The 25823-nt window shown below is 37.8% G+C and overlaps 1 protein-coding gene across 1 annotated transcript in view; it reads right to left on the bottom strand.

The window, feature by feature from the left end:
- LOC120542889 (scavenger receptor cysteine-rich type 1 protein M130) overlaps nt 1-25823 on the bottom strand; it is a 104963-nt gene that overhangs the window by 36522 nt on the left and 42618 nt on the right. The window contains exons 7-11 of the mRNA XM_039775606.1: nt 23821-24123; nt 13507-13785; nt 12795-13094; nt 8169-8474; nt 287-589 (exon numbers count right to left, since the gene is read on the bottom strand). Coding sequence (XP_039631540.1) covers nt 287-589; nt 8169-8474; nt 12795-13094; nt 13507-13785; nt 23821-24123 — 1491 coding nt within the window. The remainder of the gene's footprint in view (nt 1-286; nt 590-8168; nt 8475-12794; nt 13095-13506; nt 13786-23820; nt 24124-25823) is intronic.

The following is a 25823-nucleotide window of genomic DNA, read 5'->3' as shown; positions in this document are numbered from 1 at the left end:
AAGAACATTTTCAAACTGCTGGAGCAACTACAGCACAATGTGCTTATGAAATTTTCAAAAACTGGTCAACTACTATGTTTTACCATGCCCTTCATCTATGTTTGTCTTACGATTTAGTACATATTATATCATTTCTTAGATGCTATTTACAAGGTGGACTATATGTGAGATCATTTGCTACAGAGAGGAACAAACAGAATTCCACAAGATGACAACTATGTAGCTACTGTACCCTTAAAGTATCAAGATGACTACAAAAATAAAACAATAAATTGAATTTATATACCAGAACACTGTAGACCAAGAGCGTAGGCACCACAGGACTGCTGGCTCATCTGTAAACAGTCAGAGAGTGTTTTAACGTCTCCAGCACACTCTTTTTTAACTTGTAATGCATTTTTTTCTTTTTTGGTGACGTAAGTAAAACTTTGATCATATTCACCACATCTTAACTGCTTGCATAATGCATTTCCGAACTGTGTATTAAAGGATTTACTGCTACACACTGACTGCCAGGTTCCAGCGTAAAAGATTTCCACTCTTCCAGAACATCGGTGTTCACCATCCACCAATCGAGGCTTCACACTCTCTGCAATACAGATCAGAAATGTGATGCAATAAGATTTCTATAATTTCATGTACAGTACAGAATACTAATGAAACACATGTACCAATTGGTGGGGAGGTACTGGAAACAAATAAATGAAGGATTAAAAAAGAATTTTATTCATGTTAATCAACCATGCAATTATGTCTATTAATCCCACAGGTAAAGTCACAACATTAAGTAAAATATAAACAGTGGTGTCTCTAAATTAGTGGAAAGTGGGGCACTGTCCTGAATCTACCACCAGCAGGTGATGTTCTGTAAAAATGAAATACATAGTAAAGTCACTTCCAAAATATAATGTCCAAGTGTTTATAGTAGGGCTGCTGTTCGATTAAAAATGTAATCTCAATTAACTGAATAATAAAAATTTGAATTGAAATTAACTGCTTATTAATTGCAATTTTTGTATTTCCTCCATGCATATTAATATTTTTCTTAAAGCAACAATAACTCAGTGATTCATTTCATTTAAAATTATGGTTCAACTTTTATGCATAATCAGCACTGTTTTAGCTTATGTTGTGTTGAACTGCGTGTTACACACGTGTCCACAGCTCCACAGCTGTTACCTAGAGAGGAGAAGTCATGTATTAGACTGAAAATATGTATAGACTAGGCTGACCCGCCTTTTAAGGCGACGACTTTTAAGTTGACCACTTCTTAAGTCAATTCAATATGTAGATCAATTTGATATTTTATACAAACTCATTAATTTGGTTATATTGCATTTGAGCGGTATTACTTTAATACTCCTAGTTTCTGTTATTTTTGTGATGAAATGTAAACTTTTTTTCTATATTGAGGTCGCCCTTTTGAACCCCCCTGCTATTTACTACGCGGTGAGGCATTTGTACTCCATCAACATTAATTATTTCCAGAGACATAATTTTGTCTATTTTTTACAGCTCATCGCACACAAAAGCAAGGGAACGATGGGAGCACCAGAACTCTGCTCACATCCTGTCACTTCGTACCGCAAGCTGCAAGTAGTAAGTCTGTGATAAGCGGAATACCGCTACGCTTTCCACTCACGGGACGGAAGGACAATCCCGACCGCTTTTATATAGTAAGAAAGAAGAAGAAGATATCGCACAGTCTGGAGTAGAAAATCATCTTTTACTTGGAAAAAAGAAACTACAAATCCCATCGTGCATTGCAAAATGGAGGAGACGTGTGTGAAACTCCACGCCTGCGTAGCACTCACGGGACGGAAGGACACCCGACTGCTTTTATATAGAAGGATTATAAATCGCAAAAAATGCCTCATTAAGTGTGAAGCACAGTCAAAGTGACCAGATTAAATTAATGCATTTAGGGGTTGTGTTAAAAAAAATCTAATGTGTTAATCACACACGTTAACAACGATTTCTGTTACTATGAAATGTGTGCTTCATCAAGAATATGCCAAAACATATAGAAACTGGTCATGGATAAATTTTTTTGCAAAAGTTATAAATTGTGCCTTCATACAGAGAATCATAATTATATGGTAAAGCTACCAATTTATGTTTTTAACAGTAGTGCATGAATCACTTTCAAAACTCTTCTTGATTTTTTTGCAGGGGTTAAGAGAATAGAGAATGATGAGTTATGTTGGGCTGAATGGTCTGTTATTGTTGTAGCCCGTGGTAAATATTTGAATGAACATAGAAAAAGACATTAGACATTTATTAGAGCTCTCATTGTAATAAAGTGCTGGTAGAATAAAAAGGTGCGAGAAAGAAATCACTCCAGTATGGAAGTGGAAACGTGGGCATGGCTGAGAATGCCGAGAGAAAGGAGACAAGAACACTAGCAGATTAGTTTTGGATTGGCTGCAACGGGGATTAGAAGAAACACAGTAAGTGGCAGTATTATATTTATATTTGTGAGGTACAATCTGGAGAACTGTGCACAGCTTTACTCTCTTTACTGCAAAGAAGACATAGCAATTTTTTTTTAGTAAAGATACTTTTCCCTCTTCATTTTGTATGTACTTTATGTAAAGAAAAGAGACACTGTTAAACGAATTTTGGGTCCGTGTATTTTTTGGTATTTGAAATTTCATTTTAGAAGCAAAAACGAAAATGAAAGGAATTTTCAGATTTTTATTTTTGATTAAAGAATAAAATGAGGGAAAATAAGGTTTTTTTAAAATTCTGTGGTAACAAATAGCAGTCATAAATTTAAAATTACACATACTTTTCTGGATTCATTTGTGATTCAAATAATTAAAGTGTAATAGCTCAAAAACAACAAAACAGACGCATTTTCGTTGTCTGAAACCGGAGGCATTTCTTCTTCTGCGCGATTTCTGACGAGACATGCGAACAGTCCTCCTCACAACACATCGACCGACGGCCTTGAAGTTACACTGCATGGCATCAGCAGAGGATGAACCATCACGTTGTTTTTCGGAACAGTAAAAGAGCGACACTCCGGGACGAGGACATGACTGCAGAAAAACTGAGTCGCATCTTTCCGGTAAAGAAATACAAGCTTTGCAAACTTTGCTTCATTGATGTAGCAGTTGTTTTATGAACGTTATTGTTGTTACTTACTGTGAAACAGCTAACATTTGGTGATTTCATTTACTAACACTACAGTTGGTCTGGCAATTTTTATAGTGCTAACATTTTGAATGGCTGCTCATTGACAAATTAACACATTTTAAGAAAACTTTCTGTAAATCACGTTGCTTTCCTAACGTGTTACACTTGTGCGCATTGTTAATACTCGAAACGTTTACTAGCGATAGCACTATAAAAATGGCCAGACTTAGTGTTAGTTAATGAAATCACCAAATGTTAGCTGTTTCACAGTAAGTAACAACATTAGCGTTCATAAAAGAACTGCTACATCAATGAAGCAAAGTTTGCAAAGATTGTATTTCTTTACCGGAAAGATGCGACTCAGTTTTTCGAGAGGGGTCTGGCTGCAGCCACTGTGGAGCTCCACAGCAGGTCGGAAAAACAAAGTGACGGAAACCGCGCACGTGGATCGTAAAGGTTGGGACAGGGTTATTCATATACAAATGTGACGTTAGTATATGGGTGAATAAAACCATTGACATGAGACGAGTCTGCACACAAACAGCGGTGTGTTATGTTGATTGAACTTGTAAGAAAGAATATCACTGCCCTCTGTCCACATGCTGTTCATCATAAACTGAACTATTTCATGCTCAGTTAGTGGAGAAAATTTTATGTTACAGCTGTTAAATTCAGTTCAGTTTTATTATATTAATAGGTAAGTTGGTTTCTCAGGGTGTTTTACAAAGATACCTTGAAATAACATTAAAAACATCACTAAGAACAAATGTATTACAAATATGAACTATAGCAGCAAGCAACTTACTGTAAAAAAAAATGATCAAATAGATTGGTTCAAGTGATAATAGCTCATTTCCTTAATTTAAGTCTGTGGATATAAAGTTAAACTTCTTTGTAATATTAATAGCCATTGGAATAAATGAGTATTTGAACCAGTGGCTTTATGCTCTTCATTTCTTTGGCATCTGACCTGATTGCACAACTCAGAACGAATTAAAGAATTTTAACAAGTGGACAGTAACAGCACTAAGGACAGGGACAGTCAGCGACACAGTGTTCTTTTCTTTTTTTGAAAAAGGATCATATATTTCTATAAAAACTGGTTTGATACGTTAGGTTTTATAAACCTGATGCCTTAAGACAAATGGCAATTTTATTAATAATAACTGATGTCTAAAGATATTTTTAAACAAACACAATTTGCTCATAAGAGGGAAATTGCAACAACAGATAAAAACGGAAAGGAAACTTTATATGATTTACGTGAGTGGGAAAATAAAAACACTACATACTTTATATAACATATATACACTGCTCACAAAAATTAAAGGAACACTTTAAAGAAACACATTAGATACATTAGATCTCAATATGAAGTTGGATATCTATACAAATAATGACAGGGCAATGTCTTAGGAACAAAAGGATGCCAAGTCTTTTAATGGAAATAAAAGTTTTCTGCCTACAGAGGGCTCAATTGTGTAGACACCCTAAAATCAGAGTGAAATGAAGATGTGGCAGGCTAGTCCATTTTTTCAAAAACTTAATTTCTGCTACTCAAAATGCTTTTCAGTATCTTGTGTGGCCCCCAAGAGCTTGTATACATGCTTGACAACGTCGGGGCATGCTCCTAATGAGACGATGGATGGTGTCTTGTGGCATTTCCTCCCAGATCTGTATGAGGGCATCCCTGAGCTGTTGTACAGTCTGAGGAGCAACATGGCGGCGCCTAATGGACCGAAACATAATGTCCCACAGATGTTCTATTGGGTTTAAGTCAGTGGATCGTGAAGGTCATTCAATTGTTTCAATTCCTTCATCCTCCAGGTACTGCCTGCATACTCTTGCCACATGAGGCCGGGCATTGTCGTGCATTAGGAGGAAACCAGGACCTACTGCACCAGCGTAGGGTCTGACAATGGGTTCAAGGATTTCATCTCGATACCTTATGGCAGTCAGAGCACCTTTTCCTACGCAGTAGATATCTGTGCGTCCCTCCATGGATATGCCTCCCCAGACCATCACTGACCCACCACCAAACCTGTCATGTTGAACGACGTTGCAGGCAGCATATCGTTCTCCTTGTCTTCTCCAGACTCTTTCACGTCTATCACAGCTGCTCAGGGTGAACCTGCTCTCGTCTGTAAAAAGTACAGGGCGACAGTGGCGGACTTGCCAATTCTGGTGTTCTTGAGCAAATGCCAGTCGAGCTCCGCGGTGCTGGGCAGTGAGCACAGGGCCTACTACAGGACGACAGGCCCTCAGGCCATCTTCATGAAGTCTGTTCCAGATTGTTTGGGTAGAGACATTCACACCAGTGGCCCTCTGGAGGTCATTCTGTAGGGCACGAGCAGTGCTCAGCCTGTTCCGCCCTGCACAAAGGAGCAGGTATCGGTTCTACTGATGGGTTGAGGACCTTCCACGGCCCTGTCCAGCTCTCCGAGAATAACAGCCAGTCTCCTGAAATCTACTCCATGTTCTGGAGATTGTGCTGGGAGACACATTAAACCTTCTTGCTGCAGCACGTGTGGATGTGCCATCCTGGAGAAGTTGGACAACCTGTGCAACTTCTGTAGGGTTAAGGAATCGCCTCATACTGCCAGTAGAGATAATTACTCAAGCCAAAACTAGCACGAGTGGAAAACCAGCCAAAAAAGATCAAGAGGGAGAAACTTGAAATGACCTCCACATGTAAAACCAGTCCTGTTTTGAGGGTTTTCTAATTTTTGCCACTTTAGTGCACCTGTCGTTAAGTCCATGAACACCAATACAGCTGAAAGTGATTAACAATGACCTCAGCTGCTTAACCAACCAGAAAATTATCAGACAGGTTTAATTGATTTCATGCCAGGCCCAATAAAAAAAGTGTTCCTTTAATTTTTGTGAGCAGTATATTATTTGCAAAACTTTGTGACATGGAAGCCATTGAACTTGTGCATTCAAAAAGGTTATTGAGAAAACTTCCTGAAGTCAAAATCTTGCTTAAACATTTTGGTGATTTCAAGATTTGAAAGTCAAAAATCTGAACTCTGTTAAATCCAAGAGAGTTTTGCCTGCCTTTAATAAAGCCAGATTTCAGACAGAGATCTCAGATAAGATCAAGAGTTAACATCTTAAAAATGAGATTCAGGGACTAAACTTGCAGATTTGTCGTTCTTTGCTGACAATGTGTATATTGACATGTCTGTGTGAATCTGGCCTTTCTGCAATTAACCTAATCAAGAGCAGCCAGTATAACCATCTCATAGGTGAGTATCTCACGCAGTGACCGTATGTCGTACTTAACTCTCATTCTCCCATTTCTACAAGCTTGCTATTGATGGTAAAGGTTAGTCACTGGAAGAATGTTTAAATATTTTAGCACGTATTCACAGTTTAATTGTTAAATCTTTTCTCCTTTGGCTTTCAAATATCCCTTGGCTTTGTAACTGTAAAAGAAAATAGAAAACACCATTGCATACACATGCAGAACAATTTTTTAAAAATATTTTGGCCTTATGTTGTTTTTTCAATAAAAATTACTATAAAATTCCATATGGATGGGAATCCTTCTGACTCTTTATTATGTTTTTCATGTTAATTCTTTACATGTTTGTAGTTGTACCTACTGGAGCTTGAAGATATTCATTTTATAATTTTTTTTAGAAAATAATGTTTTCAGTGTGTCACAAGAAAAATTAAAAAGATCAACTTTTAAACTCGGGGTGGCACGGTGGCGCAGTGGTAGCGCTGCTGCCTCGCAGTTAGGAGACCTGGGTTCGCTTCCCGGGTCCTCCCTGCGTGGAGTTTGCATGTTCTCCCGTGTCTGCGTGGGTTTCCTCCGGGCGCTCCGGTTTCCTCCCACAATCCAAAGACATGCAGGTTAGGTGGATTGGTGATTCTAAATTGGCCCTAGTGTGTGCTTGGTGTGTGGGTGTGTTTGTGCGTGTCCTGCGGTGGGTTGGCACCCTGCCCAGGATTGGTTCCTGCCTTGTGCCCTGTGTTGGCTGGGATTGGCTCCAGCAGACCCCCGTGACCCTATTCGGATTCAGCGGGTTAGGCGATGGATGGATGGAACTTTTAAACTCATGGTAAACTAAAAGTGCTCTTTTCTGCTTTATAGATAGTAGAGCTATTGTTAATTATGTGCAATGTAAGCATATCCATTTAGTGAGCTTGTGTTTAAGGGTTAGGATTATGGTTAGGGTTAAATGGTTAACATACTGTAAAGGTTTTGCTTCAAGACCTAGTGGACCATTTTCTCACTCTACGGACTAGTGTGTTCAGTTTTTAACTCCATTGGAAATGTGACAATTGTGACTTTGCAGCAATGATTTCTAAAGTTGTGCGACAATGTAATAGAGCTTCACTGAATAACCAAGAAACTGTACTGTTTAAGGATTGTTTGCTACAACATCAGTTTCACTAAGACTTGGCTCTGGTATCATTTAACTTCTGTGACATTTACATAAAACAAAAGTTAAAGGTAATAATTTAGATCCTTATCAAACCTTTTTGAAACTGTTGATCACAGGTACACAGTCCAATTAATTATAGTAAGATATAATTTTATGTATCATTTGCCATTAGCCAACAATGATATCATAATCAGGAATTAATGTTAAGAGGCCCACACAACATTTTTCCTGCACTTAAACATTCTTCTGAGCTCCATATCTCCATTAACAGGTACACAGGATACAGTTACAATATATGAGTGTTATTCTGCTGTTAAGAAAAGCTTTCATGGTGCTTATTTTAAAATGAGCTTTAGAATAAGCCATGATAGATGGACATTATTGCAGTAGAACAGCTACTAAAATTCAAGGTTTAAAAAATGCATAGGAGGGTTTTCAGTTCCCATAGTTTGGACATTTAGATATATTTTAACACTTTAAACGTGACCAAGTATTATTACAACTGCTGATCAGCTTATTTTCTTTTTCATACACTTGATTAATCCATTTTTTATATTGACTGTAAAAACATGCACAGTATTTAACAATAACATACATCATAGTAAAAGGTCTCACCAGTATCACTCTTACCTGTGCAAACTACATATGCCTTATTCTTTTTTTGGCATTCTGTAGCATTATCCATAAAGAGACAATGACCAAAAAACTTCTCATCACCGTTACAGTGGACAGATTTTAAAGATTGCCCATTTTGGGCAGTTTCTGTGTATGTGTTCACCTCTACTGGATTACCACATTTCAGTTCTCGACATATCACTTGACTTTCTGCTATACTCCAGCTGTCTGAACAAAGAGGGTGACAAGTTGATCCAAAGCACACCTCCACATATCCTAAGCAGTTACTCATTTTTCCATCAAGTCTCACTGACACTGTATCTGCAACATAAATGTATATAACAAAATTAGGAAACATGATTATGTGGCCATAATTCAAAAGAAATTTGTTTACAATCAACAGAACACATTCAAAAGATTAGCTATTCAATGAATACAGTACTTTTAAAATGACTTCAAAAGCTTGTAATAATTTACTCCATTATAATGTTTTTCTAATCTTATTTTCTGTAAAAAATACATGTCATGTGCATGCACATAGGGGACAGCTGATGAGCTCTAGTGACAGCAGTTCTACCACCGCTAAAAGGGATGGCGCTGTGTGCTAATGTCTTTTTTTCTTCCTCCCTCTGCAAACTGGATGAATGACAGCAGTAATATGTCTGATGTCATTTTCGGTGTCTGTTCACCTGGACCTGCCTCTTCTTGCCGGAAGGACTGAACACTAGAAGCTCTGCCATCTTTGTAAGTTCTATTCTGAGCTCACATCAGTAAAGACATTTCTGCAATTATTGCATGGTTTTCTTTTGCTTTGCAATTCAATTATACAGGGTTACAAGTCTGGTATACCCCAGCTGTTTATTATTGTCATTGTTTTTATCTTATCAGTACCTAAAAAAAGCTTCTTATTTACAAAAAGGCAACAAAGGGGAAACGTTAGTATACTCCTTCCTTCCAGTAATGATAAACAAAAAAAGTGTTCCGATATCAGTAGTTCCTTCAGGTGATTATTATTTGGTGTTAAAATTAAAGTAATAAAAAAATAATAATATAAAAAAAGCTCACTGCACAAAAGAATTAGTCACCGCCCATGTAAGAGGTTATATTCAGACATCCATTCTAGAAATAGCTGTCTCATGTGCTACAAGGTTCGTAGAATGAAAAGCAGTAGGAGTTTGCCATGTACATTTGGTTCTTTCCATGAAAAATCGGTTGCATGACAGATGTGAATGATTGGCATTGTTCTCAGTTCAGATTCTTTTCATGTGTAGTTCCTGACTTGTGGAAAGAGCTGCCCATCTCCATTCATAACTCTGACTCCCTCAATGGGTTCAGGAAGTGTTTGAAGACTGTCTTGTTTGTTGAATTTCTGTCTAACTGATAACTGTTAGGTTTTGTTAATCGGCTGGGATGCCAGCTAGATGGAAGGACCGGGAGAGAGCATCCACAATGCACTACCTTCCCTGGGATGCTAGAGGGCAGCCCTCCAGGGCAGCTCTGGCACCACGGATTCCCAATGGGCATGCTGGAAGTTGGAGTTTAGCACAGACCTGCTGTTTAGGGGGCGCGAGGGGAAGCTGTGGAACCCTACTTTGGGTTTCCATTACACCTGGGAGTAGTTCTGGTTAATCTTGATGAGTCACCTGAAGCAATCCCAGGTGTAACATAAAAGGAGCCGCCTTACTCCATTCAAAGAGCCAGAGTCAGGAGGAAGAGGGATGGAACCTGACCATGGAGGAGTGACGGCGGAAAGGAGAGGAAAAGAAGACAGTAGGGACTGCTGATTTGGTGCTCTATTGTACTGTGCTATTATAGGGAGTGAAGGAAAAGCACTTCCCCACTTATAAATAAATGGATGCTGTGTTGGAACTCATGTCTCTGCCTGTCTGTATCAGGGTTGAGGTGGCTGGAATGCCCCTGGTTTCCACAGTCGCTCATATTTTGTTTTGAGCTTTTCACTTGTGGAAAACAGTTTTGCAACATAACATGTAACTCAAACAGTCCCCAGACTGGTGTTACTCAATTATGTTGACCTCTTTATAAGTTGCTTTGGATAAATGCATCTGCTAAGCAAATAAATAGAAAAGGAAAAAAGAGGTTATTGCATTTGGCTGGGCCAAAGGCATAGTGTACAGGATGTTTCTAACTTTGTGGGTGTGTCTAAGCATACTGTCCAATGGGTCTGGAAGCAGTGGCATTGCAGTTAACTCACAGATTGCAGCAGCAAACAATTTCTATAGGTGTTCTAAGTTTGTTGATTACTTACAAACTTTATGCTTGTGTAAAAGCAGTGTTAGAACAAACTGTGCTAAAACTGTTGTATGCACTGGGCTGGAATTGTATGTGAATTGCCTGAAGAACATTCTGAAGCATTCTTGCATCTTGACTGTCTCACAAAATCACCATATTTATGTCCTGTGTAACTATTTGGAGCAATAACAAAATGCCAGTGACCAATCTGGCCAAACTGCGAGATTTAGTGCAGGAAGAGTGAAAGAAAATTGATGTTATCTACATCCACAAACTGGTGGTATTCATGCTAGACAGAATTGCAGCTATTCTTTGTTCTTATAGCAGGATTATATGCAATAAAATAAAATATAGCAAGGGTAACTAATTTTTTGTCTATTTGAGCTTAGCATATTTGATATGTGGAAACCTGACATTATAAAACACTAGCTGAAATACCCAGTGTTGCCCGGGAGGAAAATAAAGTTGTTTTTTGTTTTAATTTGTATGAGAAAAATATTTAAAAAAACATAACTTAACAGATTCATTTTTGTTTTGTGGTATAGTAATAAGTTTTTACATGCAGAATTTTTGACGCCGAAAAAAAACATCAATTAAATAAAAATTATTGTTAGGTTGATTTAATTCTATTCCCACTACAACATTGTTACAATAAGTATAATGCAAGATGAAAATATTGTTAAGAAAAACAAATACTGAACGAAAAAAAAATAATACTACAGATTTTTCATGATAAAACTGTTGGTTGCTTTTACAGAGCATCCAGCGTCAACTGGATGATAACATATATACAAGACCTTAAGATTTTAACTAAAACAAACATTAAACAAGAAAGAAATAATACTACAGATATTTCATGATAAAACTGTCGATTGCTTTTATGGAGCACACCGGAAACGTTCCGACCATTAACTAGATGATAAAAATATCATTAAAGAAAAGCACAACTTGACAGATTAATTTTTGTTTTGTGGTGTAGTAATAAGTTTTTACATGCAGTATTTTTGAAGACAAAAAAGTCAATTAAATTAATATTATTATTAGGTTGATTTAATTCTATTACCACTACAACATTGTTACAATAAGAATAATGCAAGATGAAAATATAGTTAACAAAAATAAATATTAAACGACAAACAAATAATACTACAGATTTTTCATGATAAAATTGTTGGACCGTCAACTGGATGATAACATACATACAAGACTGCAAGATTGTTACAGCCTGCTTTATATATAAGATTGTGGCAAATTGTTGGAGAGGTGTTCATTGGAAGGTGCTTTGTGGAATAAAAACTCTTTATTGTATTTATATTCTTATATTGTGGTTGCATGGCTGCACTCGGGTCTGAATCTGGATCCTGAGTTGGTTTGTCGTGTGACGGGTGTGGCAATGCTCTGTATCAGTGTGTGCTCCTAACCTCATCATCAATGTGGCCTGCATTGTGGTGTCTTGGGCTCTCTGGGGCCCCCTTGTGGTTACTAAGTGTCAACATGATAACATACATACAGGACTGCAAGTTTGTTACAGTCTGCTTTATATATAAGATTGTAATGTTTGAGTAGATGAGTAGATCTGTGTTAACATGCAGACAGAAATCAAAAATAGCAAAAAAATTGTAGTCTTCTGATGCAGTATATGTCTGTAGAATGATGTATTTAATACAGGAATATGTGTATTTTAATAATGGGAAAGATTTAAAGAAGAAGAGAAGAAATATGGTAGTAAATAATAAGATGATAAAATTGTATATTACTTGTTCAGAGTTTTCATTTCTGCTTGTTAAAAAGTATAATTATTGGGCTATCTTTATAGGAACCTCATTAAAGGAGACACATTATAGGGAAAGGTCATAAACCAGAAGGATAACAGTTCTCTGCCTAATCCAGACATCTAACCTGAGAGAAGGAAGGAGCAAAGGAAAGCACCGACCTGACCTGAACCACTGAAACAATTTTATGGATGTTGACTTTTGAGGAAGCAGGGACATATTTCTACAGAGACAAACAGATTAACAAGAATATTGTAAAAAATGTTGACATTGTGCTGGAACATATGCCTTACCTTAAGCCCTTTATAACAAGAAACAGGGTTCAGGTTCTAATTCTCTGACATACATTCTGAGATATTTTTTCATGTTTGAATACCACACATGTTAAAGAATTAAAGATAGTGTAGCCTTTTTCTTAATGATCCTTCTTTTAAAAACCCTCACACTGTTCCAGTGTGGTGCTGAGGTGTCACCTGTTGCATGGCTGCACTTGGATCTCAATCCATGTGGTGGTTTTGGCAACGTGCTGCAATCAGCGCATGCTCCCAACCCCTCTCTCTCTCTCTCTATTCTTTTAATAATGCCCTTGATCATATAATAAAAATAAATACAGTCATACCTGAACATGTCACTGAAGCTGACATATTTTGTTTAAGATGATTTTGTATTACTTGACAATCAAATAAAGATTTTTCATTAGAAGTACATCTGAAGGTCTCATCCCAGAATGGCACTGTGCTATTTTCTTCCTTTCTTTCTATACTCAGGGCTGTTCCACATTGCAGCTGCTGACATACAGCTGTGGCAGCTGACAGGTCCCAGAGATCTCCTCTCAGTCTTTTCCATGTGTCATCCTGAAAGATCTCAACAAGGCCAGAGCAAGAGTTGTTGCCTTCAGACAGTTGTAGCCTCTTGTGCTCTATATTTGATTTCAGAAAAATAGTTATTATATAAAATATAGTAGCTGTTTTGTTGCATGTAAGTCAACTTTAAATGACATGTTATGAAAAAGAATAATGACTGAGTAGTTTTTACATTTAGTTGAACAAGCAATAATAAGGTGTAGCCATCCTTGTATATGTGGCAAAAATAAAGTTACAATTTGAATGCTCCTAATGTAAATGAAATGTAAAACAAATTATTTAATAAATTGCAGGGGCACAAGATTTTTCCTAAGAAATTAATAAATGCAGATTACACACGCTTACCATTTTCTCTGGCTATATATCCATTTACCAATGAAGTGTCTGAACCATGACAGAGAAAAGACTTTATGTGTAAATCTTAAATCTTTTACACAACATAAAACTAATGAGACATAGTAGCCTTACTTTCACAAATGATGCCAATGTCTTCATTGCTATTGCACGTCATCTTCTTGTTTTCTTCACACAGCTCTGACATAAAGGTACAGATATCCTGATTTGTTCTTGCACCCTTTCCGAACACATCCTTTTTTTTAATTTTATTGCCACATTCCAGTTTTTTGCACAGCTCATTATGGTTAAGCTTATCGCTACATACTGATTCCCAGTTACCCTTCACAGACACCTCTATCCTTCCAGCACATGTCCAGGCATCTCCTTTAGCAAAGCGTAACTTCACACTTTCTGTATGAGAAATAAAAACTGTATCAAGTCCTTCTTTGTAGACACTTCTGTATATATCATATAGCATTACATTTTTATGAAGTCATGCATTCAACTCAGGATTGCTGGGAGCTGAACCCTAATCTACTGTAGATGAAATGGTGAAAGTCTGATTAGCCCATCCTAGGTGTTCCTACACAACTAGTGTCAAGATTTGTTTATTGATTAAAAATTTCGAGAAATAAAGCAGCAATCTGCTGCATAAATTGTCTCCACAGTGAATGAGTAACTTCCATGTTGCTGAATTCTTATAGTACAGAAAGGGCCAAAATATTGGTACCCTACTACTATTTACAGAGGAATCACAATTTTCTGTGAAAAAAGTTGAAACGAACAAAAGTAATTAGCATCTCCCATTTTTTATTTCATATTCTATACAGCAGACTTTTTGCTTTTCATTTAGGACTTAATGGCATGGACAAAATTATTGGAACACCTTAGAAGTTAAGAGACATAAATGATTTATTGTAGTTAACATAGGTGCCATCTTATGAGATTAATTGGGGGTAAATAATTAAGAAAATTATTTATACATATACTGTGGGGAACAGCCCAGAATCAGACAGGCAGCCATCCTTAAAGTCACCACATACGCTTTATTTACAATATTTACAAGACAGTAAACTACACACAACCCAGTGCCCCAGCACCAATCACCCTTCAGTCCAGGCCTTTCCAATGCCTCTACTCTTCTGGTCCACCTCCACTTTCCTCTCCTCTGAGCTCCATCCTCTTCCACCTGACTCCAGCCACCGAATGGAGGGAGCCGGCCCTTTGACCCTCACCCAGACATTCTCCAGGTGCCTCCCAATGATCTTCTGCCAGCATTCCCTGGTGTGGCGGAAGTGCCGGCTGTGTACCCGGAAGCACTCCGGGTGTCCCTGGTCTTCGTCCCCCCAGCACTTCTGGGTGTGGTAGAAGTGCTGAGGACCAGGGATCTCTAGGCATCTGGGCGCCCCCTGGCAGTGACCACGGGCTCCTATATAGTTGAGCTTCCATGCTCCTTTCCCGTGGTCCCCATGGCCACCAGGGTGGTCGCTCCCTTGTGGTCCGGAGGAGGCGTAATCCCTCCTTTGGTCCTTCCGGATATCCAGGATGGGTACCACCCCCAGCCACTTGCCGCCATATACAGTATATATATTTACACAGACATACACACACACATATATATGTATGACACAACCAAACCACACAGGTTCAAGGAAAGATGCATCCATATATTTTCCAACCCGCTGTATCTGAACACAGGGTCACGGGGGTCTGCTGGAGCCAATCCCAGCCAACACAGGGCACAAGGCAGGAACCAATCCCGGGCAGGGTGCCAACCCACCGCAGTCAAGGAAAGATAATTTTAATAAGCAATATAACTTTTACAGGTGTGATCACCTGGTAAATCAGTCACAATTCCCTTTCTTTCCCTTTCCACCTCCACTGTCCTCTGAGCAAACTTTGTCCACATCCTCCAAAATCTGACATTCGGATGAGGCAGAGTTGCTGCTTTTCAACCTGAAACTTAAGAGTACTTCTGTTGCAAATGGATTGGCACTTAGAAGCACTTCTGGTGGAATCTCTCCATAACAGGGGAGTCTGCTCCCAACAGGTCTGCCTAGCAGTACCCAAACACCCCAAAAGAGCTGTCCAGCAAAACTACAACTCCCATGAAGCACTGTGGGTGTCCAAACAGAAGCTATACCAGAGGGATACTGCCACCCAGTGTAATGGGGGAACACACAGTCCTGGGAGGCAGTCTCTCTCTGTCCTTCCCTTTTAATTGCCTTATGACTGGGAAAGGTACCACCACTAAGCCAACCCCTGTCTTCTATAACTTTATACTCATACACCATACTCATACATATTGCTATTACAGAACAGATTTCCTTTAACCTCACCTAAAGCATGACATGACTTGAAGCATGTGAAGTTTAGTTTTCTAACTTTCCTATTAACATTCCACAGTCTATAGGATAATTTACTACTTGTTACCTGTCCTTCATATCTGCAGTATGTCTATATAGGACTAGGAACTTCTTTGTCTAGTTAGTGGTTAAAGTAAAATGGACGGTTCACTTGCTGTTCTCCAAGTAATCAATTGAATTAATCAATTGAATTGCAATAAATATATACATATACCCTAGCCCTTTGCAGAGTGACTTCAAAATATTTATTTAAATGTAGTGCATAACACAGCCTACGTAAGAGTGACATCCATGTAATAGAGTCATGGTTGGATCTACCATTAGGGTGACACAGGTGAACACCCTGGGGTCCTACATGAACAATGGCCTTTGCATGTGCAAGAAAAAAAAGCCTAATAACAGGAAAAGCTCAGGTTTTCATTGACAGACAGTCGCAGGAACACACTGTCCAAAACCCTCCCTCCTCTACTCCAATTGCTTTATTATAAGCCTGTCCAATCAAAACTAAATAAAAGCATTTAAAACAAAAAGTGTAGTGGGCAGGACATGATCAGAGCAGGTGTCTAGTGGATCACTTTTATGAGACTGTACATTTGATATATTACCATGCTACAAAGCAGAACATGGATGATCATTCTAAGCAATAACCCATATGTTTTTTTATTTTATATGCCCATTTATATAGCTGATTTATTTTTTATTTTATATTTGTATAAACATTTTAATACATGTGTTTTACATAGCAAAAATAAATACTAAAAACTAACCGAATAAAAAATACTTTTTGGCTAAAAATGTGGTATTTGTCCTGCAGTTCACTCAGGTTTTGGAAGTTACAAGCAAAGAGCACTGAACAAAACTGCCCTAAAAATGTGTTCACATTCAAGGCATTGCTCTGACTTTACCATCAGGTGTTCTCATGTTCGTATTTGAAAGAATACCTGTGAATTGTTTACCTAGCGGCACAATCTGTGGCTTGCTTTATTTCATCTCGAAAAGTGACAGTGGTAGAAGGCTAATGAGAAAGCAACGGCAAAGGCACATGAGAGACTGAAACAGGAGATGAAACAGGCCAATGAATGTCTGCGACAGGAAATCCAACAGGCAAATGAAAGGCTTCGTCAAGAGGTACAGCTTGAACTTCGACAGGTGCTGGGTAAAATTGAAGAGCGCATTGAGGAAAACTCGGCTAAACTGAGCACGCTTGCTGATCGATTGGAGCATCTTAGTGAGACATTCACGAATCGGATCGAAATAGCCGAACATCTAGCTGCCAGTGCCGAGGAAAGAGCAGTAAATGTCAGTTCGGAATGTAAAAAACTCGGAGAAAAACTTGGAGACAGACTGGCTGCTTTAGAAGATGGGAATAGAAGGTATAATGTCAGAATTGAAGGCTTGCCGGAGAATCGAGAAAGTTTAAACCCGGTGAAATTCGCAACTGAACTTTTTTCTAAAATAATCGGGGGTGACTTTAAAGCAGAATCTGAGATAGCAGCGGCTTACAGCGTCTGGATCAAACACCGTCAGACCCGACCAAGATCTTTTATAGTCCGTTTTGAACGATTATCATTTAAGTTAGAGGTGATGGAACTCCTCAGGAAAAAAAAGGAAGATATTATATATGAAGATTGCCAAATTCGCGTCTTCCCTGACTTCTCTCCAGCAACAGCTATCAAACGCCGCCTTCTATAATATTAAACAGCTGCTACGGCAAGCCAATGTCAAATACGGCCTCCTGTATCCGCAAAACTGAAAGTGGAATGGCAGGGCATTTCTATGTTTTCGCTAGCAAGGAGGAGGCAGAAAATGAGTTAAGAAAGCTGATCCGGGACTATTCTGATACATAATTGTGAGTCATGGCGGTAAATGATAAAGCTAGGATTAATAATCTACTGTCTGATCTATTTGTTTTAAAATACGGGTTTTTATCAGCATATATTCTCATATTCTTATATTATTATTACTTACTTATTACTTATCATTACTTAGTATTACTAGGGCTAAATGTTTGTGTTTTATTGTGCTTAATTACGTTTTCCTCCTCTTTTTTTTTTCTTTTCTAATTATTTCATGTGTACCCTAAATGAGACTGTTCAATATCATACCCTTGGTTTGCTGTTATTGCTATTACTGCATTAAGACTTGTTATGCTTGTTTTGGACACATCTTTAACACCATCACCTGGGTTTATTATCTGGGGATATCATCTTAATGCACTAAAATTGATGAAGATTATATGTATGTATGTATGTATATATATATATATATGTATATGTGTATATGTATATATATATATATATATAAGTGCAAAATTCTTTTCTTTCTTTTTCCTCTTTTAAAGACTATATTGGTAACAGATATCTCTATCTTTTAACCTTAAAGCGCCACTGCATGGGGGCTTGATGTGCTTTGGACGTGCTCTGTCTCTGGGTATGTCAGAGGACTGGGACTGCATGAAGTGGGTTTTAGCCTCACCTGGGGAGGCAAAAAGGGAGGGTGGGGGTTAAGGGGGGAAGAGAAAGAGAGCAGGCTTGATCTATATCTAATCTATCATCTCAATCTTTATAATTATAACTATCAACGTAATAATAAGCTGCATGGCAACAACTCTTGGGGAATAGGAAATTAAGACCTAAACTATTTCACTTCCAGTTAAGACTATAATATGACACCAAAACTCAGAATCAGTGTCTCCATGATGGGACAGTTAACCGTAAGCTGGAATGTTAAAGGCCTGAATCACGAATTAAAGAGAAAGAAAGTACTTTCTCACCTAACAGGTCTAAATGCTAAAATAGTATTTTTACAGGAAACCCACTTACTAAGTAAGGATCAGTTCCGGCTGCAAAAGACTGGACTGGCCAAATGTTCCATTCTAGTTTTACAAAGAAAACTAGAGGGGTGGGAATTCTCATACATAGAACAGTACCATTTGTAGCATCAGATGTAGTATTGGATCCTGAAGGGAGATATGTGATGGTCATGGGAGACTTATCTAACTGTAAAATGATTTTGATAAATGTTTATGCACCTAATGTTGATGATAAGGAATTTATACAAAATTTATTTGCATCCATTCCCAATCTGAACACTCATAAACTTATAATGGCTGGGGACTTTAATTGTGTTCTAAATCCACTTTTAGATAAGACTTCCTCCACAGGGGGAACGGCAACTAACACCGCAAAGATAATTACAAAGTTTATAACTGATCACAACTTATCAGATCCCTGGAGGTTTTTAAACCCAAATTCAAGAACATATTCTTTCTACTCACCAGTACATCATTGCTACTCAAGGATTGATTACTTCTTTATAGATAATAACTTCTTGCCTAAGATTAAATCTTGTAAATACGATGCTATTGTTATTTCAGACCATGCTCCGATGATCTTGGAGCTGAAATTACTAAGCCCCATACACTCACCCGCAGATGGCGTCTCAATCCGCTTCTATTAGCTGACGAGAATTGTACTGAATTTATATCCAAACAAATTGAATTCTTTCTAGAGACAAATACATCCCCTGAGATCTCTGCAGGAACACTCTGGGAAACTCTTAAGGCCTTCTTAAGAGGACAGATTATCTCATATCTTTCCCACAGAAATAAATCCGAGCGAAGAAAGTAGCAGAGATAAAAGCGAAATTACTAAAATAGATGAAGAACATGCCAGACTACCAAGCGAGACTCTACATAAGAGGAGGCAGGCTCTACATTCAGAATTAAACCTCTTGACAACTAAAGAAACCGAACAACTAATTTACAAATCCAGACATCATTATTATGAACATGGAGAAAGCTAATAAGCTTTTAGCGCAACAAATTCACAAGCAAGAAGTGCGCAACGCAATCTCGGTAATTACTAACACGAATGGAGATAAAATCATCGAACACAAAAATATAATGTACACTTTTAGAGACTACTATAAATCCCTATATACTACTGAGTTTAAAGAAGACAATATACAATCTAATGCATTTCTGGATAAATTACAGATACCACAAATTGGCGCTATTAGTGTGGAGGAGCTCGATAAACCTCTGTCATTATCAGAATTACTGGATGCTATAAAGTCACTCCAAGGTGGAAAAGCAGCAGGCCCTGATGGCTACCCTGCAGAGTTTTACAAGAAATTCTCCGCTCAGCTAGCTCCCTCCTATTAGCAACATTTACAGAAGCCAGAGATAACCAATCTCTTCCACAAACCTTTCGCCAAGCACTAATCACTGTCTTTCCAAAACAAAATAAGGACTTATTACAATGTGCATCATACAGACCAATTTCACTTCTGAATAACGACGTTAAAATACTCTCTAAAATCATAGCTAGAAGGATGGAGAAAGTGCTCCCCTCAATAATATCACAAGACCAAACTGGATTTATTAGGGGCCGACACTTATCTTCAAATCTTGACGCCTGTTTAATGTAATATACTCACCAACTAAATCAAACACCCCAGAAATATTATTATCATTGGATGCAGAAAAAGCATTCGACATGATTGAATGGAAATACCTTTTTACTATTTTGGAGAAGTTTGGGTTTGGCCCGAACATTTGTGCATGGATTAAATTACTGTATACTAACCCAGAAGCTTCAGTTTGCATCAATAACATTTGCTCAGACTACTTTAAACTAGAGCGTGGCACAAGACAAGGATGCCCTTTGTCACCACTGCTGTTTGCAATTGCCATTGAACCACTGGCAATACATTGTCGAAATACTGATCAGATAAAGGGGATTAGCAGAGAAGGACTGGAACAGAAAATCTCATTATATGCAGATGACATGGTACTGTATATATCGGACCCAGAAAATTCTGTGCCTGCAGTCTTAGCAGCACTCACAGAATTTCAAAAGCTCTCTGGTCTCAGAATTAATCTGAATAAAAGTGTACTCTTTCCGGTGAATTCGCAAGCATATAATATTAGATTAGACACCCTTCCTTTTATCATTGCAGAACAGTTTAAATACCTCGGGGTAAACATCACAAGTAAACATAAAGCTCTTTATCAACAAAATTTAGTCGTCTGTATGGAAAAAATTAAACAAGACTTGCATAGATGGTCAACCCTTCATCTCACACTAGCTGGAAGAATTAACACTGTTAAGATGAATATTCTTCCTAAGCTCCTTTTTATTTCAAAACATACCAATATACATTAATAAATCGTTCTTTAAGCAATTAGATTCAACAATAACCTCATTTATTTGGAATTCTAAACATCCACGCATCAAAAGAGCGACCCTACAAAGACAAAAGGCAGAAGGCGGCATGGCTCTACCTAACTTCCAGTTTTATTACTGGGCGCAAATATACAGTCGATAAGAACCTGGACACAAATAGAAGAACATACACAGGCATGGACCGCAATAGAAGTAAAATCCTGCAGTACTTCTTTGTATTCCTTGCTTTGTGCTCCAATAAACACACGTTATCGGCAATACACTAATAACCCAATTGTGCTCCACTCACTTAGAATCTGGAACCAATGTAGAAAGCATTTTAAGACGGAGAAGCTTCTTTCTGTGGCACCCTGCAAAAGAACCACCTCTTTCAACCCTCACAAACATATGCAGTTTTAATATCTGGAAAAATTTGGAATTAACTTGCTTAGAGATCTTTATATAGACAACGTCTTTGCATCCTATGAACAATTACGTTCCAAATTTAACATTCCAGCTACAAATTTCTTTCACTATCTTCAAATCAGGAACTTTGTTAAACAGAACCTTCCAGATTTTCCTCATCTTGCACCCTCATCCACGCTGGAAAAATTATTGCTCAATTTCAAGGAGTTAGACTCCATCTCTACAATATATAAAATCCTTTTACAATCCCTTCCTTTCAAAGATCCAAGAGGACACTGGGAAAATGACCTCTCAATTAATATATCAGAAAAGGAGTGGAAAGTAGCAATGCAGAGAATTCACTCAAGCTCCATATGCAAAAGCATACAATTATACAACTCAAAATTATATATCGAGCACATCTGTCTCGACTAAAACTCTCCAAAATGTTTCCAGGGCATGATCCAACCTGCGAGCGTTGCAACCAAGCCCCAGCCTCACTAGGTCACATGTTCTGGGCCTGCTCCAAATTAACATTATTCTGGACAAAAATTTTTAATTACCTCTCAGACAGTCTTGGACTCACAATCCCTCCTAACCCATTAACAGCTGTGTTTGGGGTTCTTCCAGAGGGTCTTAAAGTGGAGAAAGACAAACAAACTGTGATTGCATTCACTACACTGTTGTCACGCAGACTTATTCTGATAAACTGGAAGAACCCAAACTCTCCTCTTTTAAGTCAGTGGGAAACTGATGTGTTATATTATTTAAAATTGGAAAAAATCAAATACTCAGTTAGAGGATCTGTGCAGACTTTTTCAAAACATGGCAGGATCTAATCAGTAATATTTTGAAATGATTTTATAAAGCACAGAGAATTTGTTGATTTAGGTATTTTTAAAAGCCTTAAATTTTACACCGTTTGGCTTGCTCTCTCTCTCAAGGGTGGGGATCGATCTGTTCTTAGCATAATTCTTTTTTTTTTGTAAAAACTTGATTGCTATGTATTGATTGTAATAAAATTAATAAATAAATAAATAAAAAAAAAAAAAAGAAAAGTGACAGTGGAAAAAACTTTCAGACAGTTCTGAAGGTCATAGGTCCTCCAGTAGGATAACAACCTAAAACATACATCTAGAACCATTCAAGAATAGTTGGGGTGGGGGGGCGACACTGAAATGTTCTGAAGTAGCCTGCAGTGAGCCCTGATATGAATCCAATTAAACATCTGTTGAAAAAGCTGAAATTTGCAGTTGAGAGAAGGAAGCCATCAAACATGAGAGAACTGGAGCAGTATGGTCAAGAGGAACGGGCTCAATTGCCAGTTGAGAGGTGCAGAAGTCTCATTCAGAGCTACAGAAAGAAATTGAAATGCAGTTATTGTCCCAGTCCTCCCTGTGTGGAGTTTGCATGTTCTCCTCGTGTCTGTGTGGGTTTCCTCCCACAGTCCAAAGACATGCAGGTTGGGTGCATTCGCGATCCTAAATTGTCCCTAGTGTGTGGCTGTGTGTGTGTGTGTGCATGTGCCCTGTGGTGGGCTGGCGCCCTGCCTGGGACTTGTTTCCTGCCTTGCGCCCTATGTTGGCTGGGACTGGCTCCAGTAAACTCCCGTGATAAAGCTGGTTGGATAATGGATGGATGGATGGATTATTGCCCCAAAAAGATGTTCTACCAAATATTAGGTTAGTTACTCCAATACTGTTTCCCATGCCATTTTCATTTGTTTTAATTTTCAAAATAATTCAAGTCCAAAAGAAAACTGCTTATTATAGAATACGCAATGTTGGCTGCCCATTCAGCTGGGTGTCAGTTTAAACTGACTTCACAGAAAATTGTGATTCTTTTTTATATACTTTTGAAAGACTACCATTAATTTTTGGCTGTATCTGTAGAGCAATTATTAACTTTGCTAATGGAATTTTTCTGACACTTAATTGTAATTATAGTTAATAAATGAATATCTCACATTTCATCAGCATTTTTATATTTTGAAATAATAATACATTTTTAAATAACATTATTGTTAAATTAAATTAGTCATTGTTTCTTATACATTATTTCTACTTTTGAACATTTTTCTTAGTTGTACAAAACATTTACAAAATAACTTGTTTGTGATTCCCATTGACAGAACCCTGAAATGACTTAAAGAGCTGCAGCTAAACCATTAGCTTCCAATAAAGTTTGGTTGCTTAATAAACCATGGCAGGTAACCTCTGAAGTGTCTGCATGCTTATAAAATTTTCAAATGCAGAGAAAGCCATTATATTTTTACCACGGAATGTCAATAATGTGGGTTAAATAAGAAGAATAACCTGCAATCCTTTTGTTGAGCCTCAAATAGTGACCATACCACCACCTCTGCAACATCAAGACTTCTCTAGATATTTAATTGATGTCCTTTGCTTTGGACATTGATATCACACAGCCACTACATTAGATATATTCATTTATTTACCACTATACCTATAGGTTTGCCAAAACTACAGTGATGAATCAGTATTTACCGTTGCACACCACGGTGGCTGGTCTGCAAAGCTCTTCAGGTGGAGGCTGAGAACCACACTCCCACAGACCTGACTCATTGCCAGTGCAGTGAAAGTAGTCACGTATTCCATGTTCCACTCCTAGGGCTGGGCCAAAAGAAATAACCGTGCCACAGTCAAGCTCCTTACAAACAACTTGTGCATCAAGTTTGTCCCATTTGTTGGAACAAACTGGCATCATTGTATGATTGATTGATGCATAAACTGTGCCATAGCACTCCTTGGTAGTGTCCCGTTCATTCCTTAAAGACACTTTCAATTTTTCTAACAAGAAAGAAAGAAAAATGAGAAATAGTACAGGTGCTCCTTAAGATATGAGTTCAAAAGGTATTTCAGAATTATTCATACAATTTACTTTCACTCTCTAGAGTCTTCTTTTTTTTACTATATTATCTTATATTAAGTTCTCAGTAGAATATTATAAAAAATTATTACTTGAAATAATATTCAGTAATTCACATGTGCTCCACTGCTAAGGTTATTGTCCATTAATGTTACTTGGCAGTATTAAGGCAATGTAAAGAGGCTTCTTATATGCTTTCAAGTGAGCCCTTTTGCATGGACTGATTTAGGGGGTACATCATGGAAGGGTTACCTGTTTTTGTTTTCCACCCACAGTCAAGCAGACTTTGACCTAGAAGAAGAAGAATACTGACCACATCCCAGACAGCCTAAACCCACCTCTTCTGACAAGTCCAAGATACATAATAGACACAAGAAAAATATGGAATCAGTAGTGGAAGACCACTGAGAAAGGTGCATCATTGTTGGCCAACTTGTTGTTGTTTTTTTTTTTGGCCCTTGAAAGCTATTCACCTTTATCTAGAGCTAGTAAACAATTCTAACTAATTATCCCTCAGTTGTTGTAAAAATACATACAGGTACATGTATTAAAAGCACTTCCCAGAGGTCATGCCTTGAGGACATCACATGATACAGGATGAGGTGTACAGTGCAAGAGAACACAGTATAAGAAAAGAGGAGAAGGAGTGTTTGTGTTGTAGCCAAATCTATCACAGACAGCAGGACAGTTGGCTCACTGCTTTCAATCAAAAATAAGGCAAAAACACACAAAAGGTTTAAATAACATTCCAAGAAACAATCCAATATTATTATTACAGTAATTATAATGTCAAACAAAACTGCCTTATTATGCAAGTACAGGGGGTCCCCGGTTACAGTCACAGTTCCGCTCCTACAACAGTGATGTAACCCGAATTTTGGTGTAAATCGAAACACACTCTAACCTAAGTCACTTACCTATCCTAACACATTTGCAGAATCATAATCTAGAACAAGGGTTCCCAAAGTGGTTGATATTGACCCCCTGGGGTCGATTTGAACTTTCTAGGGGTCGATAGTTTCTTTAAAAAAATGAGGGGGTTGACGACAGCAAAAATAGACCCCCTTAATACTGCTATTTGTTTGTTACTTCAAAATATCTATGATTCCAATAGGTACCAAATTAAGATGTAAAATAATTCAAAGAAACTCTTTTTTGATGAAAACACATTACGTACCAAAGTTACGAACGAAAAGGTAAAATGTGTCATTAAAAGAGTCACACGTAAGAATGCATGGAAATACATGTAGCACAAACATGTCTGTGCATTGTCTTATTGAACGTATCAAAGCAAGTGCGGACATAAAAAAACGTTGCATGTCCGCACTTGCTTGAGGTGGGACGAGACGACGGATATTCGATATTATCAGAATCTATCAGTCTTGTCATGCTTTCATAAAACACTAGAAATTGGTTCGCTTGATGTGACATGTACTTATTTGTGATTTGAACTTTAATTATAATTACTTATTGAGGAGCAGTGTTACGAAAAAGAAAATCAGAGGACACCGTTTATTTATTCAAGTTTGTACAAAAATCTTTTGTTTCAAGTAAGTACATACTTTATTGTTTTTTTTTTTATCACAGGGGCTGTCGAAATTGTTTGTTAATAAAAGTTTTT

Source organism: Polypterus senegalus, chromosome 13 (genome assembly GCF_016835505.1).
Source record: "Polypterus senegalus isolate Bchr_013 chromosome 13, ASM1683550v1, whole genome shotgun sequence".
NCBI lineage: Eukaryota > Metazoa > Chordata > Cladistia > Polypteriformes > Polypteridae > Polypterus > Polypterus senegalus.
The sequence above is the reverse complement of the archived record's forward strand: the minus strand, read 5'-3'. Positions and strand labels throughout refer to the sequence as shown.